General features: G+C 51.9%; 1 protein-coding gene across 1 annotated transcript in view; it reads right to left on the bottom strand.

Moving 5' to 3' along the window:
- pio (zona pellucida domain-containing protein piopio) overlaps window positions 1-20,658 on the bottom strand; it is a 113,689-nt gene that overhangs the window by 44,933 nt on the left and 48,098 nt on the right. Inside the window, exon 3 of the mRNA XM_077627991.1 lies at window positions 5,334-5,391. Coding sequence (XP_077484117.1) covers window positions 5,334-5,391 — 58 coding nt within the window. The remainder of the gene's footprint in view (window positions 1-5,333; window positions 5,392-20,658) is intronic.

Genomic DNA, 20,658 nt, shown 5'->3' with positions numbered 1-20,658 from the left:
CTGAGAAAGTCCTTACTTTGGAAGGTCTAAGGAAGAGAGTTCCTCCCACCGCGGAGAAATTCAAAACGCTGAAGCAAAACAAGCCCCGAGCAAGGTCTTAAAAACAAGCCTCTTGGGCTGTATTCTTTTGCAAAGGCCGCACCTACGTAATGCGGGCCCCTACATACGTGGCGTTATGCCTTTCGTCGGACCACACCGGTTCCAACAAACGGCAGACAACCAAAATGACCAAGGCTTCAGCGCGAAGCATCCGCATTGTTCCCGGACCGCCCGTGCTTCGCACATTCCGCACTCATTTGAAGCCTGCTCAGGTCGAAACAGCCTCTATTGGACAGACTGCATCTTCTGCAGTGGCGCTATCCGCGACTGCAAATACCGTGAAAAAGTTTCTCATTACCGACCCTCTAGGACGTGGGGCCAGCTCACGTCTAGAGCATTAAACAGAGCGCCCGGGTAATTGTCCTAAACGTGGTCGCCGCTCATCTCAGTCTGGGCCCTGCCGCCGTTTAAGGTTTATTAGGGCCAGCCTTAGCACATTGTTCCTTCTGTTCCTTTCTCTCAGAGCTCGACGGCGGCTCGTGATCGTTTATTTCCCATTGTTTCCTTAACCTGGCCTGGCGGCGAAGCGTTGCTGCCAGTGCAAGCAACAAAACTCACAAAAAGCAACCCCCAAGTGCTACTGCTGAGAGGCGCGCGCTAATGATATCGCGAAGCGCTCACTGTTGCTTTTCAAGTCCTATTTGTTTTGTCTTTTCGCTTACCCGCTGATACCGGCTTTAATGGACATAAATCCTTCAGCCAAGGATTACTGAGCAAGCCGATACTTTTTTTGTTTTTGCGCGCGTCCGTGAACGTAAATACTCCCGCTGACTTCGCACATAAAGAGGCCTGACTCGAAGAGAAGGTTAAGCCCGAAGAAGTACCTCTTTCGATCGCCGAACGCAAAAGTTGGCAGATGTCTGCTAGACGACACTCACGCGAACGAACGAGGGAGAGGGCGCGCGCGCACGCTCACACGCATACAGACTGGGTAGGTACAGTCCCGGGAATAATATTACGGAGCATGCTTCGGCGATTTGCGCTCGCGTATGAATACAATAAACGATCATATCTTCTGCACGGAATTCGGGAGAAAACTTCGCTCTCTAAAGCGTGCTCAGTAATGTTTTGGCCGCATCTGCACATTAAATTCCAAACGCCAGTGGTGCATCTGCAGATACAGGGTGGCTGTTGAATAGACCGGGCTTATGGAGACCGGTCGCGGTCACTCAGCGAACGCTTACAGCCGAGTACCTCCAAAACAGGCACCGCATTTGACATCAGCCTGCCTTGTGTACCGCTGAGTAGACGGAGATCGAGCTGGCGTCGATCCCTCCTCCCCCCAACACCGCCTTCAGGCTGGCGCCGATGCCCTGAGTCGGTCCTTTCCCGCACCTCCCACAAGCAACCCGGAGAAGCGCCCCTTCACGACTGCGCACTCGATACTGCCTATCTATTGCACACTTATCAGCGCGAAAGGAAGCGAACAGAAAGAAGGCTGATAGAACGAAGCGACTCGGGGGGGGGGGGGGGGGGGGGGAGCAAGAAAGCTCGGCATCCTCGCCTCGCCTGCATTACTCTGCGTTTAACCGCCCTTTCTTCGCCTCTTTCTCTTTCGTCGCTGGCCCCGCGTCGCCGCATCCGACGAGCGCGGTGGCCGCGAAGGAGGGAGAGGGGAAGGCGCGATTCCGCGGCCCCACGCGAAGCCCGACCTTGGGTGTCCCTCCGCCGCCCTTTCGCCCTAGACACACACACAATAACACGGATCAGTCGGCTGACGCCGTTGGAGCAGCTGACCCGTTCCTCGCGGCGAAGGCTGTGCGGAGGCGGCGCGCCGCGCACGAGCTTCGCGTGCGCGAACGCGCGTGTATGCGTGTGCCGAAGAACGTCGCTTTTGTACACAGCTGGGCGCCGGGTAACGGGTCGGTCACGCCTAGTCGCGCCAAGTCACGCCGACGTCTATCTCTTCCCCCTGACGGGATGCCAGTGCGGCCCTGCGGTGATGACGGCGTAGTGAGTGTCCGCTGAACAGCAAGCATTTAACTGAAACGGCAACAGTAATGAAGACAGCAGCGCTGGTAACAAGCGATGGCCTAGCTGAAATCAAGAAGAGGCGTACCGAAAGCGGCAGAGAATGATGCGAAAGGCGACGTCGCTAGCTTATAAAGTTCGCCTGGTTTGGATGGCCGCAGATGGTGCACGGCAGAGAGAGATTAAAAATAAGCAGGAAAGGCCTTTGCATGGAGGAAGAAAAATTAGGAGGGAGCATGACGTCACGCGCTCATCCTCCTCTGACGCCGCTGCCGAGGGCCCTTGTGCGCACTGACTCTTGCCAGACTGCCAACCAGCTTGGATCGCGGTGCTTTTTAGTCCGATCCAACACAGCGACAGAGCGAAACCGAAATCCAGCTAAGAGCTACCACTGCCTTATCACGTGAGGGCATATTTCCCATGATGCTTTACACTATATTTTGTATGACTAGGTTTAAAGTTATGACGTCACGCTCCCTCCTAGTTTTTTTTCCTCCATGGGCCTTTGTACTATGGTAGGCTTAGCTGGGCGCACGATGATAAACCAAGGAATGCTCGCTGGAAATAGTACTTCCGTGAGCTGCGCGCACACACACATACATACAAAAATCGTCTCAATCTGAACGTAGCTACAGGAATCTCGCTGGGAATTGATTTCATGAAGCAGACGCGATCTGTTCCGCTTGTAAAGAAACGGAAGGAAGCCAGTGAGCCCTTCGAATTGCGATGCTATGTGGCAAACATTGGAGAAAATAAAGCGTACTTTGAACCTATGGTTGACATCGAAAGTGCCGTTGCTATCAATAATTCACTAGCAACAAATAGGGTACGTATACTAAGAGCTAGGTATCAATGCTGCCATTTTCAGTGCTACAAAATACGTGGACAACAACCACAGGACAAATGTCAAGCCGCTGAAGGGAATTTTGGCAATGAAAAGTAAATTACGCTTTCCACGAGGAACAGAAATCCCCAATGAACAATGCGCCAAGAGAAGAAGAGAAGACGCATACAGCGGCATGCAGCAAGCGCCGGCAACGCCAGCAAGCACCGTTTAGTGCGTTTACGCGACTATTACGCAGAACGAAGTAGTAAGCGCCTGCCGACGAATGCAGCCTTTAATAACGCCTCGCTAAGGGGGAACAACAAAAAAAGCTCGCTCCTTCGAAACGAGGCCGCCAGATTGTGTGCCCTCTTTAATGGCCGCTTCCTGCCTTGGTGGCTTGCTGACCCGAGCAACAAGCTCGCCCGGGAGCAGCCGCCAAGCGCCTTACGCATTCTGGGGCTGTGGGGCTTCTTGAACGCTGCCCCCTTCTCCCCTCCAATCTCTTGCGGCGCGCATCGGGCTTCCTGCAGAGCCGCGGCGGCCCGTACGTATACTCTTGTGCGACCCTGCGGGTACTGCCAGGTTCACGCGCCGGACATGCATGCGTGAGCCCCAGGCGGAACGAAGATTCCTGCGTGGTCACGCACCGATGCTTTTCTCTCTCCCTACACCGCGTCTGGAAAGGGACTGAACAGAGGAAGAGGGCTGACGTCGGCGAATTCCTACTGTTTGCGGAAGTAACAAACAGAACAAACTCTCTCCGGGACTGAGGAGCGGCTCATCCGAGGAGCCGAACGACAGACAGCAGTCAGACGCATGCGCCGAATAGCGACACCCTTGACAACAGTACCAACTTCCTCAGAAAATGTATGGTGCCCAGTGGTGCCTAGATACCGTCTCAGAGGGTTCACGAGGTTGCATGTAATACGTCGCACGATTAGCGGGAGGGGGGGGAATGGAAAGATATTAGAGGCTAGCAGTGGTGTTCATGCTCTTTTAGTCTGCAGATGGTCTAAAGTGTACTAGTTAAAAGCTTACAGACAGAAAGTAGGACGATGGGATTCTTGACAACACACAACAAAATGAATAAGGATTAAAGGAGAGCCTTAATCCGCTAACCAACGTTCCGAAAAGAGGGTTCCCCTCTCCGGTGCTTCCTCCTCAGATAAATGGTTCTGTTTAATCTCCGCAAATGATCACATTTCTCACACGAAGACAATTCCTTTTGTGGAAACCTCGGCTAGCGGGCTGAGGCTCTCGCTCAGCCTTTGTAGTCATAGGCTTGGTACACTTGCTGGAGTTAATCAGAACTTTCGCCTAAGTTGAAAGCAAGGGCTACATAAATATGCAACCTGCAGGCCGTTATCTCCGGCTTGTAACCTTGTTCCCGCTTGTTCTCGGCCGTTTCAGGCGCGCGCGCGCGCGCGCGCGCGTGCGTGCGCGTGCGTGCGTGCGTGCGTGTGTGTGTGTGTGTGTGTGTGTGTGTGTGTGTGTGTGTGTGTGTGTGTGTGTGTGTGTGTGTGTGTGTGTGTGTGTGTGTGTGTGTGTGTGTGTGTGTGTGTGTGTGTGTGTGTGTGTGTGTGTGTGTGTGTGTGTGTGTGTGTGTGTGTGTGTGTGTGTGTGTGTGTGTGTGTGTGTGTGTGTGTGTGTGTGTGTGTGTGTGTGTGTGTGTGTGTGTGTGTGTGTGTGTGTGTGTGTGTGTGTGTGTGTGTGTGTGTGTGTGTGTGTGTGTGTGTGTGTGTGTGTGTGTGTGTGTGTGTGTGTGTGTGTGTGTGTGTGTGTGTGTGTGTGTGTGTGTGTGTGTGTGTGTGTGTGTGTGTGTGTGTGTGTGTGTGTGTGTGTGTGTGTGTGTGTGTGTGTGTGTGTGTGTGTGTGTGTGTGTGTGTGTGTGTGTGTGTGTGTGTGTGTGTGTGTGTGTGTGTGTGTGTGTGTGTGTGTGTGTGTGTGTGTGTGTGTGTGTGTGTGTGTGTGTGTGTGTGTGTGTGTGTGTGTGTGTGTGTGTGTGTGTGTGTGTGTGTGTGTGTGTGTGTGTGTGTGTGTGTGTGTGTGTGTGTGTGTGTGTGTGTGTGTGTGTGTGTGTGTGTGTGTGTGTGTGTGTGTGTGTGTGTGTGTGTGTGTGTGTGTGTGTGTGTGTGTGTGTGTGTGTGTGTGTGTGTGTGTGTGTGTGTGTGTGTGTGTGTGTGTGTGTGTGTGTGTGTGTGTGTGTGTGTGACGTATTCATGCTGCCGCCTGCCGTACAATGTCGACCGCAGCTTTATACAAGTCGAGAAGGCTAGTAAGTCTATAACGCGCTATTCGTGTTCTATTCTTTCTTGCAATTTTCTAGTGGTTTGCTTCTGCTAGTCAGCGGCCTTCTCACATCATGAATTCTTAGACACTTGATACGTCTGACCAGGAGTTGCCAGGACACAAACGCCATAGTCAAAGCGTGACTCACCAATCTTTGCCGAAACGGCGGTGTCTTCCTGGGCAGATGTGCATGCTGCCAGGAACGCCTGCAAAAAAATCGATGAAACACAACATGAGTGAAAGAAGTACAACGAAGCTTGGTAGTGGCTCTTATTGGTATGCGCCACCATTCGAACCACTACTAGTAACACATCGCGAGTAAATCTGCGGAGGTAATTATAGCTGCAAGATGGGAGCATTCTCATGACCTGCGTGTGAAATACTTTACTGCTCCCATTAAAGATCGTTTCATTAAACACATTCACGGCTTCCATTAACACGGAAAGCGGCGCCGGCGCGCAAGAAAAAAATAAAAGTATAAGTTTAATCATGCGCAGCCACCAGCGATCCTCTGCAATGAGTCTGAAAACCACGCCAGTCTTTGGTATTCAAAGGGTTGCGCGGCGCCTCCAGGGGGCGACGCGATCGCGAGTCGCTCACGCAATAATTCAATCAACGGTCAGCCCGCCCGCGGACCAAAGCAGCCTTGTTCCAGCGAACACCAAATCGGAGGCCAGTTTTATCGAAGAAAGAAAGGAAGGACCGACCAGGGCATCCCTCTCATCTCGCCCCCGATTGTCCCGCAGCCTTCCCTCCTCCCGTCTTTTTCTCAGCTACTCTGGCTTTGCCGCACGACTCGGCGGCGCGATTCGTGATGAATGGCGCAATCGCACTCGGCGGCTAATTGCACCCTTTGGGAACGCTCGGCGCATCCCAGGGCGGGGAGGGACTCCTCCGAACACGCCCCTGAATCAGCCTGGACGGGGAAAGTGGTGGCCCATCGCCTCCGGCTTTGGTCGGCGCGTCTCGGGAGATGAAAAAGGGTTTCCGTACCAGCCGGTCAGCGGGTCAGGCGGACGCCGCCGACTTCGATTATGTGCCGCCATTAGGGCAAGGAAAGCGTGCCCGCAGTGTGCAAACAACTCTGGGGCGATTACGATATTGCTTTTTATCGCGTGCACACCAAGCACAATTGATGACCACTTGGCGGCAGCGAGATAAATAGTTGTTACAGGCAGCATCAACGCACTGCAAGTGAGGTGCGGTAAGCGTTGGTTGTGCTGCGCCTGCGAGCTGTAAAATAACGCTCCTCTTAATACTCGGACCGTGCGGCCAGTCCATTGCTGCAGTCGCGCAGGTTACGCTCGGTTACCTGGGAGGGGATCTGATTTGTTGCGCGAACGAAAGATTTTGCACTTACTGCAAATTTAATGGAGGGCAATTGCGCCTCGGCGCAAATTACAGACACGGTGGCACTGGATTACTAGCGTTAACCAAAATGCATTTCTAAAGTATGGGTGCTTCCATAAATGCAAAAAAAAAAAGATTGTAAAGAAGAACATTCCTGACATAGGCGAAGATGAACATGGGCTTCAGCGGCAGTGTCATCATCGCATGTGTCTGTGCTTGACCTGGCTGACCTCGGACCGTTTTCGCCGCTGCTCCCATCGTCCCAGTTTCTTGAAATAAACCCCCGTCTTTCAATATATACATTCTCCGCGCTCTTTGCTAGGAAGTTCTGTATGCCTTCAGAAACATGCAACGACGTCTCAGGACATGTAGTTAGTAAATTCCGTGCGCGGCAAAATGCATATTTAAATCAGAATTACAAATACTCAAAGCGATGCGTAACAAACTTGGGAGCTGTTTGGCTTGTGGGAGACAGGAAGAGGATTTATACAGCGCAACCAAATTGGAAGGCTGCTCGGAGAACACCTCTACTGTTACACATTTTTTGAAAAGCTGACTGCGTATATAGGCACAGTGAGTACTTTATGAACTTTCAGTAGCACTGAGGCTGCAGATTGGCTATAGACTGTTATAGGTGATTGTGTTTAGAGCTATGTAGATCAGTCAGGTCTCAGGTGCGTGGCTGATTTGTGGACCTCATTTAGCATTTAAGTGTCGCTACGGTGGACAATTGCTGGCAGAATCCGCAAGGCTAACCCCACCAGTATCTTACAACAACCTCAATGATGATGCGTTACTGTAGTGCAAAATCACTACTTAACGGGGTCAAACCCAATCAAGAACCTTGTGTGAAGCCTCGGAGTAACTCAGGTAAGCTCGGGTGAGTTCGGAAGAGCGCCGCGCCAGATATGTAGCCAATGGGAGGAGAGTGTCGCGGCAGCTGTAGCCAATATGAGGAGAGTGACGCGCCAGCTGTAGCCAATATGAGGATTGCGTCGCACCAGCTGTAGCCAATAGGAGAGCGTCGCGCCAGCTGTAGCCAATGGGAGGAGGACGTCGTGCCAGATGTAGCCAGTATGAGGAGAGCGTCGCGCCAGCTGTAGCCAACGGGAGGAGGACGTCGCGCCAGCTGCCGCCGAGTGGATGGAGGGTGTGAAGATGAAGAACGAGAAACGCGGTTGCGTGCACATGCTCATGCCAGAGAGAAGAGGTGAAGAATGAACACATGATTTCGCACGTCTACTCGGCTATCACTACGTTAAAACCAACCACTCTTTTTGAATTGCGTAAAACAGAAGTGTGCTTTATAACGCATACGCGGGGTCTGACGAGGACATGCCTGGGAGCAATAAGAGTGCGCGACGTTTCCGAGTATAATTTTTGTCTATTCAGAATAACAATGAACGAAAAAAATTAAACCCTCCTCACAGGAATTTAGCGTTTAGAATTCACATGTATCACTTTGTACTTTATTGTGAGCCAACACTCGCGCCCAACCCGCTCCCCCTTGGGTGTGCACCATATAGTGACGTCACTGGTAGCATATTGGCAACCCACTTCCATTTCGAGAGGCTGTTCGCATCCCATCGCTCTATCAACAGCGCGTGAAAGCTTTCAAAAATTAGGAAACGTTTGCAGTGGTTCCCGGTGGAGCGCTGTGCAGCTGGCTAGCAGTCTAAGAATGAATTCCCACTGTTTAACCGAAATGTCGGCAAAGTCCATTTTAGAAAATGCGGTGAACACAAAGCACTGTGCTTGTGAAGAACAAATGCGGAATTTTTTCTCTCCTTTGTAACGTCATAAAAATGTAACTGGCGGCATAAACAAAGCAACGCCCACTGCCCGAAATAGACCGGGCACTTGGCCACTGGGTCATTTCCAGCGAACATGAATGACGAAAGCGGTTGAGGCTGCTTCCGCCGGACACCACCGCCAAGAGGCCTTCTATTACCTTCGTGTTTTTTTTTTGTTCAGAATTTTGCTTTAGCCGTTTTACCGCTCGAGTTTTCCCCGCGGTATAGAACCCGCTAATTCGGGCATTGTGCAATGGCCGGCGCTTGAAACCGCCGCCAGGTTGTTAACGGCGAAAGCGGGTTTTCACGAGCCGGTCGCCGGAGTACTCAAAGCTGCACGCTTCGCCAAATTGCAAACCGCAAGCTGGCAGCGCGCATAGCTGCCCGCACAGCTCAAATGAGAAAAGCGAGAGGGGTCCGGATGTGCTACATTTGCTCTAGCGCGGAAATGGGCCGCGATCATATACGCTGGATCAGGCAAGAAAGCACTATGTTCCGACGTTGCGTGTTCGTGAGAGAGGCACATTGCGCGGCTAACTTGGTCAGGAGTGATCAGCGAATGCTGTAGCGACCGTAGCACGCGAGCTGTTCCATAGGTATACACACTGCGCCGAGCAAACAGCGGCCCAAGCTTAATTCACACGTCTGTACAGAGTTTTTTTCTAGCATCTTCAGCGCGCTCGAAAACAGCGATACACTCTTGTGGTATACGCGATTCGATCATAGTGCGCATCCGTCCTTTGACTACACGCGGGTGAGCTCGTGCCTCGACGATCGTTTATTTTCTTTCAACGATAGGAGAGGCTCATCGACAGGCGCGAAGGCTTGCAGCGCAGTGCGAATTACCATAACAGTCCGGGCAGGGTAATTTGCATTTCCCTGGCTCCGTACGCCGACGACCCCTGCTGCGTGTCACGTTATTAATTATCGCATTGAAAAGAACGCGCATTATGCTAACCAAGACTGCATCCAGCGAAGACTCAAACAACACGGGCGCGCTCTGAACAAAAGAAGCATTTGTTTCGCATCTCCGACATGATTTACAATGGAATCCCCTACTCCTTTACATTGGTCTGCGTTCAACGAGCCGCGCCTCAAAAAGGCAAGAACAGGACAGTTATTTCTTGCGCACCGGCTTTCTGGTAGCGCCTCAACCGATCTCATATGTTCAATGTGTTCACGCACAACATGAACATAACGTGATCCAATAAAGCCACATCCCAAGAGTGAATATGGACGCACGTATTTTGAGAACGTATAAAACTCTTTCTGCAGAGTAATTAATTGGGACGGAAGGTGTGGAACGATGACGTTGTACACTGGATCCATACCATGAATGTGTAACCCGATTACTGTGATGTCCCGTAATGGGCACATTTTAATTTCTGTCGCCCAATAACTGCATTTATCGCAATAAAAGCGTTTGTTTGGAAATATCGATCTCTTTCCTAGCCCTTCCCGCAAATTTTGGGCGGAAGCGCATCCTGGCACTCGAATGCCGTTCAGCGGTGCCTTTTTGCGAAGGGAAAACAAATATCATCTAAGGAAATGAGTAATACACTAACGTGCACAACAATCTGAAACGAGATAAGGGCAGTTACGGGGAGTAAAGATGGTTGTCTAGCGCCCTCATCCTCTTCCTCGGCCAGCCTTTCCCTTCTCGCTCGCATATTACCGGCGGCTGCCGTCGCTGGAATTCAGTCTGTCCAACCTTCAGCAGCGGTAGTGCGATTTGCTCTCCATGCTCCGCTGGAAGCGCAGACAGCGCGCATCGCGGCACGCTTGAACGGAACTCCACAGCCTCGTCCAATGCGCTTCGATGCATGTGTAACAGTGAAGCACGCCGGAGACAGCCGGTACAGGGGTCACAGCTGTCAGACACGCCTCACGGCTTACGCGCACATGGAAAAGCAAAACGCGGAGACTGGCCTTCACGTCTGAAAGTCACCAATGCCACGAAGATGCCGTAGGTGGAGGGCAATTAACTGCGTGATTCGCACCACTGACCAAGGCGATAGTTTTTAACGTGCACTCAGGGCGGAAGTGTTCTGTCTCCTTGTCCTCACTGCTGCAACGGCCAATTATTTGGCTGCCGCGGTCGAAACAAGAGAGCCTTTTCTTATTGTTTGTTAACAGGAGTGCTTGCAGGCACACGCTGAGCCAATAAGCGATTTGCTATAGCGTTATTCGAGCCTCGTTACTGGCGATCACCAGTCGCGTAAAGCTCCCGCGACAGCAACCGCACCTATCGAGCGATAATGCTGCACCGGAGTGGCGATGGTCACCATGTTTCTCCGTGAGCAAAGCTGTTGCTTCTCGAGTGCACGTTTGTCGCAAGAAAATGGCGTCACAAGTGAGAATGAAGCGTCGGAAACAGTGCTGCATCATTCTCTGCCTATTTTCTGGCGAAATTCCAGTTTTTCCACTTTCTTGGCTGCCGTTATAACCTACAAATCCTATAAACAGACTGCACGCACTCTATAGATTTATGGCCTGCCATACACTTTTAGTAAACTTTTGTCTACAGACAGTCAACAGATTATTAACACGCAGACGGAAATTTCTACAGGAAGGCGATGAGTCTACAAGAAGTCTGCAGAAAGTATATGGGCCATTTCAATAAGGGCCAACAGGAGCAAAGCGCGCTAGTATAGCGATGTAGTCGCGCGAAGAGACCGCTCAGATCGAACGTCGACACACAGAATGAACGGTGCCAGAAACAATGCGGCGATCGAGTTGCAGAACGCCGCGGCGTCTATGCTACTGGCCAAGAATATCAAATTCCTGATACATAGAAATATTAAAGCGAAAGCCCTAAATGGCTTATCAGTCAAAATCCGACATTGACAGACCGTCCACGCGAAGCGCAGAGAAAACCCACGTGACCTCAGGACGTCATCGGCAGTGCTTACATCACCAAGAGAGAAAAATAAAATAAAATAAACACTGGCAAGATGCAGCGTAGCAGGGGGCGGCAGAAAGTTAGGTGGGCGGATGGGATTAAGAAGTCTGCGGACATACGGTGGCTGCTGCTGGCACAGGACAGGGTTAACTGGAGCGGTATGGGAGAGGCCTTTGTCCTGCAGTGGGTGTAGTCATGCTGATGATGATGATGACTAACAATTACTAGCAAACAAATATAGTTAACTGGTAGCCCACGATGACACACAAACGCTTTCGCGTTCACAGCACGTAAGCGTTCTTAAGCGGTCTGTATTTTTTTTTTTCAGCAATGCAATGAAGAGCCGACTCTCTTTTTCTTCCGTGCTGATACAGGCGTCACGTCGGATGATGGACAGAGTCAAATTCGCTTCCTTTTTTCTCTCTCGTGTACAGCAACGTAACCTTCGTCAGTTGCGGAAAAAAACTAACGAGCTGGAGGATTTTCTAGAGCATTTACTCTGGAAGTGCAGCATCGTCGGAGAACAGGATGCAGGACTCGGCGCCGTGTCGGGTTAACCATCTGCCTTTTCGTTTTTCTTTACTCTTTTTATTCCTTACACAACTGCAGCAAAACGCCACTCAGGTCCCAACGCACTTTCACCACGAGTAGTGAATAGCACAGTGACGTCAGCGCACTCTATTAGTGAAGAAGACAAATAATAATGAATGAACAGTAATACATTCTCCACCGCAAGCAGCTGCCTCTCAATCTCGCGTTACGCAGTGGTAACCGTGCTCGTGTGAATTTTGTTTATTCATTTAGTATGCCTAATACTCGATCGGCGGCCCGTGAGTCTCCTCAGAGCCGCTGCGGACGTCCATAGGTGGGTGTCCTCGAGTGCAGCGTTCACCCAGGCGTTCCGAACCGATGCCGTCCAGATGCCGGACGCGTCCTCGCACGTGTCGCAGCAGCTACTTCACCAGGAAGCGCCTCTTTTCCGCGCTCGTCGCCGCCGCACACACAAAGGGGGGAGCCCGGTCACGACCGCACACAGCCGGCGTGTCCGAGGGGCGCACGACAGGCGCGCTGACTCACGCCGCAGAGTCCATCTGCCGGCCGCGAAATATGCAGAGGCACGGCGATAAGACGCGGCGCCGGCGGCCTTCCCGTTTTGCACAAGGTCGCGTAACACGCCGCCCGTATCCGTTCTACGATCCAGCGGGCACGGCTCAGCCAGAGCTGCCAGGAAGCGCCCCCCCCCCCCCCCCCTACCCCCCCCCCCCCCCCCCCCAAAAAAAAAAACCCCGTGACGGACCGCAGCGGCCGTGACTAGCATACAACGGAGGCAGACTGGAGACGGACTCCAAGATTAAAGCCTGCCCTCCTCGCCCGGCAGCATACAAACATGACTGGACCCGGCGCTGGATGCATGGCTGCTTAGGGCATGCACAGACTCTTCTGTGAGGTAGCACGCAAGATGGCGGGTTCCACTTTGGTCAGCTAGTCATGCGCGAATAGTGATGTCTACCAACGCTGACCAAGGCTGCAGACGACATTTTTCCATCGGGAGCGAAAACATCTCGCGTATTCATTCAATCATCTCCGGTATGGCTCCCACCAACAAAAACTGAACTAGTTAGGCGTAGATTACGTTGAGGCCTGTTACACTATGCAATGTCAACCAGAGACGTAACACCAAATTCCCTATTATATTGCACGGATGAAGTACTGTGGGCGATGTTGGCGTAAATGTAGGTTTTCAGCAGTGCCGTGTCAGTTACTGGTACCATGAAAGAACAAAGACTGCATCCTTTTTAAAAAGTAAAAGGCCCAAGGAATTTCATTCTAAGCCACGCTGTGCGCATCGTCGACGTTCGAAATCATTCGAAGGTGAGGAGGACTCTCGTGCTCACGTCTTCTGGTGTTAGGACTTCCGCGGATGCAACAGAAGCCCCACTATACGCGACAAAAAAAAAAAAGAAAAAACTCGGGATCTATATTTTCGACACATACAGTAAATTTTCTGTATTACTCAGTTTCCGGTACCTACAATTCCACGTCTGCACAGGCGAATCGAAAAAGAATGAGGTCCCCCGGTCAGGGTTTACTTCGGGACCTCCTCTTCTAACTCTGATATCTTTGTATGTAACATGTATCGCACAATCGAAACCAAATATGATGATAATGAACGAAAAGCCCCCTCGTGCAATTACCTATAGCAGGGCCTTACAGGTCCAGTAAAAACGAAATCAAAATGAGAGCAAAATGCTTTTTCTTTTCTTCTTGTCCCTGACAGTTTAATGCTGCGGGAAAGAGGAAGCTCTGCAATAGTAATAAAAAAAATGAATTCATCCGGCCTAAAGAACAGCAGACGTTGGGGAGGGGGCTTAGGGACATAAATGTGGTAACATAAGGGTGTACAAAATAGTTTCAAAAACACAACGTGATAGCATTACAAGCTGTTAATGTCTTTACCGAAAGTGACGTCACTTCCCTCTGGCCAATGGGCGAATTTTGTGACCGACGGCGCATTCTTTTTCCCGAAGAGGATTCTAACGCTATCGCAGTAAAAGAAACCGAATGCACAAAAAATATGGTGACAAAGTTGGGAAGAGCGGATTTCAAGAGGGATACGAAAAGGATTGAACATTAAAGGTTGCACAGGTGCGATTTCCTGCAAATAGGCAAACAAAAGTTTTGTGCACGGACAGTGCTTCGATGAGCATTTCATTGTAGTGGTATTTCATTATATCGCTACGACTGCTCGCCTAGACAACCTGGGCAGTCTAACACTAATGCAGGCTTGTGTCTCAGCACCACAATTGCCTCGCCATAGCAGTCAGGCCCTTTTCCTTCCTGGCCCTGACTGACCCCAATCCTTCACGGCGCTGTGCTGCTACCGCACACCATTGGTCTTTCGCGCCTTGCCGCATAAGCTAAACGGAGAGAAAGAAGCTTACTATGACTCTGCGACTCGGCTCCCATGGTTCGTTCAAGTAAGAGTGTGGGACAGGGGCACTCCTTTGTAGAACGCGACTCCTTTGCCGCAGAACTGAGATGAAAGTTCGTAAGCTGTGCGCATGCGACGCAAGGTTGCGCAGTACTCGAGACTTTGCAGGGTATCTGAAAGGGTTGTCAAGCCTTTCGCGTTGCGCACCAGCTGCCAGTGTCGAAGATGCGGGAGTGAGAAATCTTCAGGGTAACGATGCCCGTTCACTAGAGCCACAATTTTAAAGGCACTTCGCTTAATGTCCCGTAAGCGCCAGTCTTCCGCGAACGGCTTTGGGAATTCAGTTGTTTGCAAACACCAGCTTATGAGACTGGTCATATCACTACAATTGAATACTGTTTCCTTTCGACGCAGTACTATTAACGAGATCACTGTGCTGACAAAGCATTATAAACCAGGGAATTTGGCGACTGGCAGGCGTTTTAAAATGCTCAGGGCCAGGGCGTTGGCCGGCGAAGCAATGAAGGAAAAGTTTTTTTTTAACCTTGGCCGCTTCGATACTTTCAATCTGTTCCTGGCACAAGAACGCATATACATTTTTAAATCCATAAAGAACTCATAAAAAAAAAGTCCGTGGTTTTACTGAAAATGGAAAGAAGAGGAGATATCTTTCGGGTCATTTAGCTTGATCGGCTGCGTTGAAAAAAAAAAAGCAAAATCTGAGTTTGACGTCTGCGGCCAAGCATATCGAGCTTCTGCGCCTGTGTACTCAGCGCTTTCGACGTGTGGAGCAGGTTCTCCGCGACACGGTGCAGGAAGGCACGGCCGTGCGAGGCAGGGCCATTAAAACGAGGATAGGGGAAGGTCGCACACCGGTGTCCTTCGGTGGCGGGGTGATATGGGAACCAGCGGAAAGCCTCGAACCAACGGCCAACGAGTTTAAAAGGGGATTATAAAGAGAGGGGCTCCTGTTGGCGCCCGGCTGATGCCGTCTGCAGCGCTGACGCACGCGGAGCTTGCCAAGTGCGCAGAAATGACTGAAATCTGAGCCGAACCTGCAGTCGTGCGTTTTTATTGATAGCTTTGGTTGCTTTCTTTTTCGCTTGTCACGCATGTGTATTGCTTTGGCTGTCGCTGCCTGGTTGAGTGTTGCTGAGTTCCTCGTACCGAGCATGCTCCGAGCTTGGCTGGGGAGCAGCAGCCAAGCGAATGCGGGGACGGGTTTCCTGGTACGAATACCAGTGGCCGCACGTGGTGCTCTGACTCCCTGCCATGCAACGCGCCTCGCAGAAACAGAACGTGGAGTCTCTAGACTCACTTTATGCATATATTTGCCCCAGCTATGCGCAAGAATACATTTATTGTCGCTGTACGCATAAGCCAAGAACTGAAGTGCTAGGCGATTAAAGCCAGCAGGCGGATGTTACAAAATAAAAAAAATCCTAGTTCGTATCGGGAACGCGTGTATTCTACGAAAGTGCAAGTAAACTGATCCACCATGACAGTTCGAAATAGCTAGGAGCAAGAAAAGAAGCCTTTCATGTTAAATAGAGATTGGATTCAGTCTTAAAGTTAGCGCGGCAGTAAAGAACAGAAGAGTGACACCGCCAAACTAAGCTTGGTTCGTTGAAACTTTCAACGCAGAGTTCCAGCAAGAAGCGAAGTGGTAGTTACAAGCCCGGCTGTACCTCAACTGCTTCTCACACCGGGAGAAAAGCTGCACGTTCGACTCATACGTCCAACACTGTGCGTGCCACAATTTCCTAAAGGGTAAAAAGTGACGTTCGCGGCAGAGCCAAGTAAGAGAGACTGACTGCAGCCGTCCGAAAGAAGAAGCTGCATAACCGCGACAGACACGACGGACGAATGCTCGGTGCTCCAAGCTTGGCTGCGCGTAAGACTCGAGTGGCGTCCTCTTCTCACGTCTCGCCACTTGTAAAAAGTCTCCCCAAAAAGTGCGCAAGCGTCTACGCAGCACATTCAACGAAAGGATGGCAAAGCATTGCAGCGCTTTCAAACGATCGGCCTCGCCTGTAGCCCGTGGCTGCATCGCAAGAAGTGCGGATGCAATCCAAGGCCCGCTTGCGACAATGTCTCAAACAAGCGCAATGCGAGCGCCGTTTGTGTACCAGTCGAGCCTTCACATGCACGAAATACTCTCGCCAGCGCACCCAGTGTTACATTAATTCCGTTGTTTGATGCTCAGCTGATAGCCGGCGGCAGTGAAGCCCGCTTCTGGTTCCTCTCTCGCGTTTCGCGCTGCAAAGGCCAGTTAGGCCTACCATTGCACCGAAGCAACATGTGACGACTCCCCTGCGGTTGTCATTCGCGCTTTGGGAACCGCTGCTGTGCCATCTCCCTACACTGACTCATGGGTTAGAACAACCCTCTAAGCATGGCCCAGCCACAGGGAAGGCTAGCGTAAGGATCACTACCGCGTGACACCGCACCAGTGTGTTTTAAGCGGCTTAGAAAGGTGCAGTTGCTCTCACTGGCTGAACCCTCTTGAGTGCCAAGAGTCCAACGCCCTGCACGTTCCTTCCGCATGTACGCGCATGCTGGACAGTTTTTTTAAAACCAGCAATTGCAAGGCCATATCCACTACAAGCAAATTACGTGTGCTTAACACTTTTTGCTGTTTAGCAACGTGCATGCAAGGCAGAAGGGAGTCCCTATATGAAACAGGTGTACCCAATTTTGCGCTTGTCTACGAAAGGACGCTAGACGATCTGTCAATAATTAGAAATCACTGACATAAAAATGCCTCGACACCTGTGAGAAAAAGAAAAAGACAAGCAGCGAAACCTGTCGCTGTTAGCAGAACCAGTCTGAGTCGAACGGTTCGTGCGCGATGCTGAAATGCGCAGCAGCGTAGCGGGCAGCCACCTTCTGGTCGCACTGCAACTGCAATCACGGACGCCAGCGGTGAACACATACACTTCCCTGGATTGCTCTCTCCGTTCCTGCGCAGTGTCTGCTACGATCATTTCACTCGCTCCCCGCGCGAATATCCTTCCCCTCTCCCTGCCTCTTCTGGCAGGACCGTGATGTCGTATTGCGGCGGAGGCTGGAGAAAGGAAGACAGGTGCGCCTTGAAGTGAACGCTCAGCACGAACTCTGCCGCGCGCGTGCAGTATCGCCCCGCCACGAGCAAGCCCCGCGTGCCACCGACCCGCGCCACGGCGGCAGCGCACGGAAGGGAGCAGCAGCAGCGGCGGAATCCGGCGGCCTCTCCCTCCTCCGTCGTCTCCTGCTTTGCTCGTCCGTATACCTCGATGCCGGCGGAAGAAGAGCGCCGACAGTTCGTTGACCGACCGACGGCCCGAGCGGGCGCCATAGGCGGCGAAGCAGGTCCTAATTTCGGCCTCCCCTCCCAATGCCGGGCAAGGTCGGCTGCTGCTGGCGTCGCCTCTTTTGCTTTTCTCTGCGGACGCGTCTTCTCGCGGCTTCGCCAGGGCTGACCGCTCCTTTCGTTAGCAGCCACCCTTCGATTCCGCTGGGCACACTGGTGCTGACACCTCGCCGGGGGGCTCGAATGGACCAACGTCGGTAAACAAAGCGCGCGTCGTGCCTTTCTGCCAGACACAGTGAATCAACGCTTGCGTATTTCTGTGCTCAGCTGAAGCACTCCTCCAGTAGAGAATGTGCTACTCAGCAGACTACATCGCAGAAGAGAGCTGACACCGGCTGGTGTCATCAGTGAATACGCGGGAAATAGAGTTATGCAGCGAGACAACAGACGAGATGACAGCTCAGTCGTCTCTCTTGTTGTCCCGTTTTATAGCGCTATGCCCGTCTTCGCACTGACTCCACTGCAGTTCCGACGCTGACGTTATCAGAAATTTGCGCGCAAACTGGTCACACCAGTCGACCGGAGTAAAATGCGCTACTGAGTCGCAATGAAACGCAGGTTCCTTCGAGCTTTTCACCCATGCGAGTCGCTCGCGTATTTCACTTTCCGGCAGAAATGCCACTAATGCACGCTAAATAACTTGTTCCGCTTCAACTGCTACATCACGTACTCGACTAATGACGCTATTGGGTGTTTGCGCTTGTTGCACTCCGTTAAAGTTGCTGCAAGCTGCAGGTGGGATTAGCCTTGCGGATTCTGGTGCTTCTCGTGCGGATTCTGGTGCTTGGCAGTCGCGGTGAAGCCGGTTTGCAGTCAGACGACAGAGGCAAAACACATTTCACCGGGTCGTGGGTGTACCGCTTCGAGATATCCTGCTAGATGCCTGCCTGTAACCATATTGACGCGACACTATAAAGGTCTCTCCTGGACGTGTGACAGCAAGACCTCCAAGATAAACGGTTGAGAATTCCATGTTATGCCTAGCGCACCGTGCTCTCCTGGGGCCGTTAACCGTCTTTTTTTTTTTCCGCGAAAGGAAGCTGCAAGAGCGGGCCTCGCAAGACCCGCGGCGAAGAGAGAGGCAGAACACCCTCATCATGTCTCTCAGGCGAGCTTTGGTAGGCTTAAAAGGGATAAATAAACAGGCCGAATATTAGGCTCGTTTACTTGCGCTCATTAAAGAAGAGAGCAGTAAGGTAAAGAGGCAAGGCGACGCCTTCCTACTGCCTACGATTAGTATGCAGTGCTTCGACGCACTGGACAGCAGTTTTTACGCTACACGAAGTTGAAGACTGAAGCGTTGTATCCTCGATGCATGTGTCAAACACGCGTTTATTCGGAGCACTATTCGCTGCGTTATTCGGCGTGCTATTCAGTGCGTTTATTCGGTTTTTCCTGACGGACAGGAAGATGCGAACACAAAGATGGTCATTTGCGCGAGTGCCACACGCGTTACGCTGTGGCGAGTACGCCGTGGTCGCGATAACCTCTGCAGAGAGCAAAGGTCGCTCTCTCCCCGCACGCACGCAAGGACCTGCCCTGTTTACAACAAAGGCCACTGACCTAAGAGATGACCGCGGGAACGGTATGCGAGTGCACGAACCTTCAGATGCGTTGAATTAATCGCGTCTGGAATAGCTCTCGTTAGGCCGTCGGTGGAACGGCCACGCCGCGACCCCCCGCATGGCGAGCACGGACAAGAAGAAGCGACGATTGCCCCCTCTCGTGCTGGGCTCGTCGTCGTCGGGAAGTGACAGGAGGAAGTCCTCCGCGACCCTTTCGGTGCCGTTACTACACGATCGTGGGAATGACGCTGGGGGCGTCCCCAAGGTTAGGCGCTCACCCTCCCCTTCTTCCATCCTCCCTTTCGTGCAACGGCGCGTGCTCGTGCGCTGCGGTGGCTTTCTCGCAAAAATGGTTTAGAAGAACTTTTTGTTGGGCTAGATGGTGCATACTGTAACAAAAGAACTGTAGCGCGACCAAGACGAACACAAGACAGAGGCACACAGGCAGCACGGTCGGCCGCCGTAACGATCCCCCGTGACTGCCCCGCCCCTGTACGGAAGCGGGGGGGGGGGGGGAATCTTTGTTCGCGTGCGAGCAATGGAGGTCGTCTGCGCCCCGAACGCTGTCGTGCGCCGGGAGACGGCGACAGAGAATGACGTGGCCGCTGATGGTTCCGACTCTCTCGCCGCCTTCGCTCTTCTCGGTTTTCAAGCAACGCGCTGTTTGACGTCGCTTTCGTCCGGGAGGCGCATCCTCGCCGGGGATGCCTTTGAACTTTCCCGGCTCACGGGCGAGGCCATTACACTGACGACGACGCCGGCTGCATGCTCACGCGTCGCTTGGACCGTCAAGGTCTGACGTCGATGGCGAAAACAGCGTCGGCAAACAACGCACTCTGTTATGATAGCCCGCTGTGCACGCCAAAGGCTTGGAGACAGGAAAATCTTTACAACTTCTAGCTGTGGAGAGATGCCTCGCGGACGAGGATGAAATGGAGCACTAAACTCGTGACAATGGTTTGCTGCCAATTACCGACGATGCTTTCATTCCGAATCGAGGTATGACATAACGTATGCGTGAACAGCGCGGTGAGGACCTGATACGCGCCCGACCTGTACATATGCTATTGTGTGAATAAAATACTTGTCTGCTGTGCGTCTCTCCTGCCTATCCTCTCTTCCTGTCCCCTCACCTCTTTCATTTCATTTCTCCAGTCTGCCTGCTATCCCTTCATTTCCGCTGCCCCAGCTCCTGTGCTTCCCTTATAACCATGGTAGATGCCGGGGCTAGCAATAATCCTTTCCTTCATTTTTATTACTATTTTTAATAAACCACTACTACTACTAACAGCGAGGTGAGACTTCTTATACGGGATGCATAGGTCAGACCAGCCTAATTCAATAGGCAGGGAGAACACGCATGGGCGCACAGAAGAAGTCGAAGAAAGGTGCCAGAAGAACGGTTTAATAAGACCACTTGTTGAAACAGTATGTAAACCTCGCAGTCCTGTGAAATGAATAAAGATAATATTATGTGACAAGTGGGATGAGACAAGAAAGAACTGTGACGTTCCTTGTGGAGTGTGACTTTCCTTGTGTGTGCTACGAGGTTCCGCGTTCGACGGCGCGGCGTAGACGG

This window comes from Amblyomma americanum, chromosome 6 (assembly GCF_052857255.1).
Source record: "Amblyomma americanum isolate KBUSLIRL-KWMA chromosome 6, ASM5285725v1, whole genome shotgun sequence".
NCBI classification, from domain to species: Eukaryota; Metazoa; Arthropoda; class Arachnida; order Ixodida; family Ixodidae; genus Amblyomma; species Amblyomma americanum.
The sequence above is the reverse complement of the archived record's forward strand: the minus strand, read 5'-3'. Positions and strand labels throughout refer to the sequence as shown.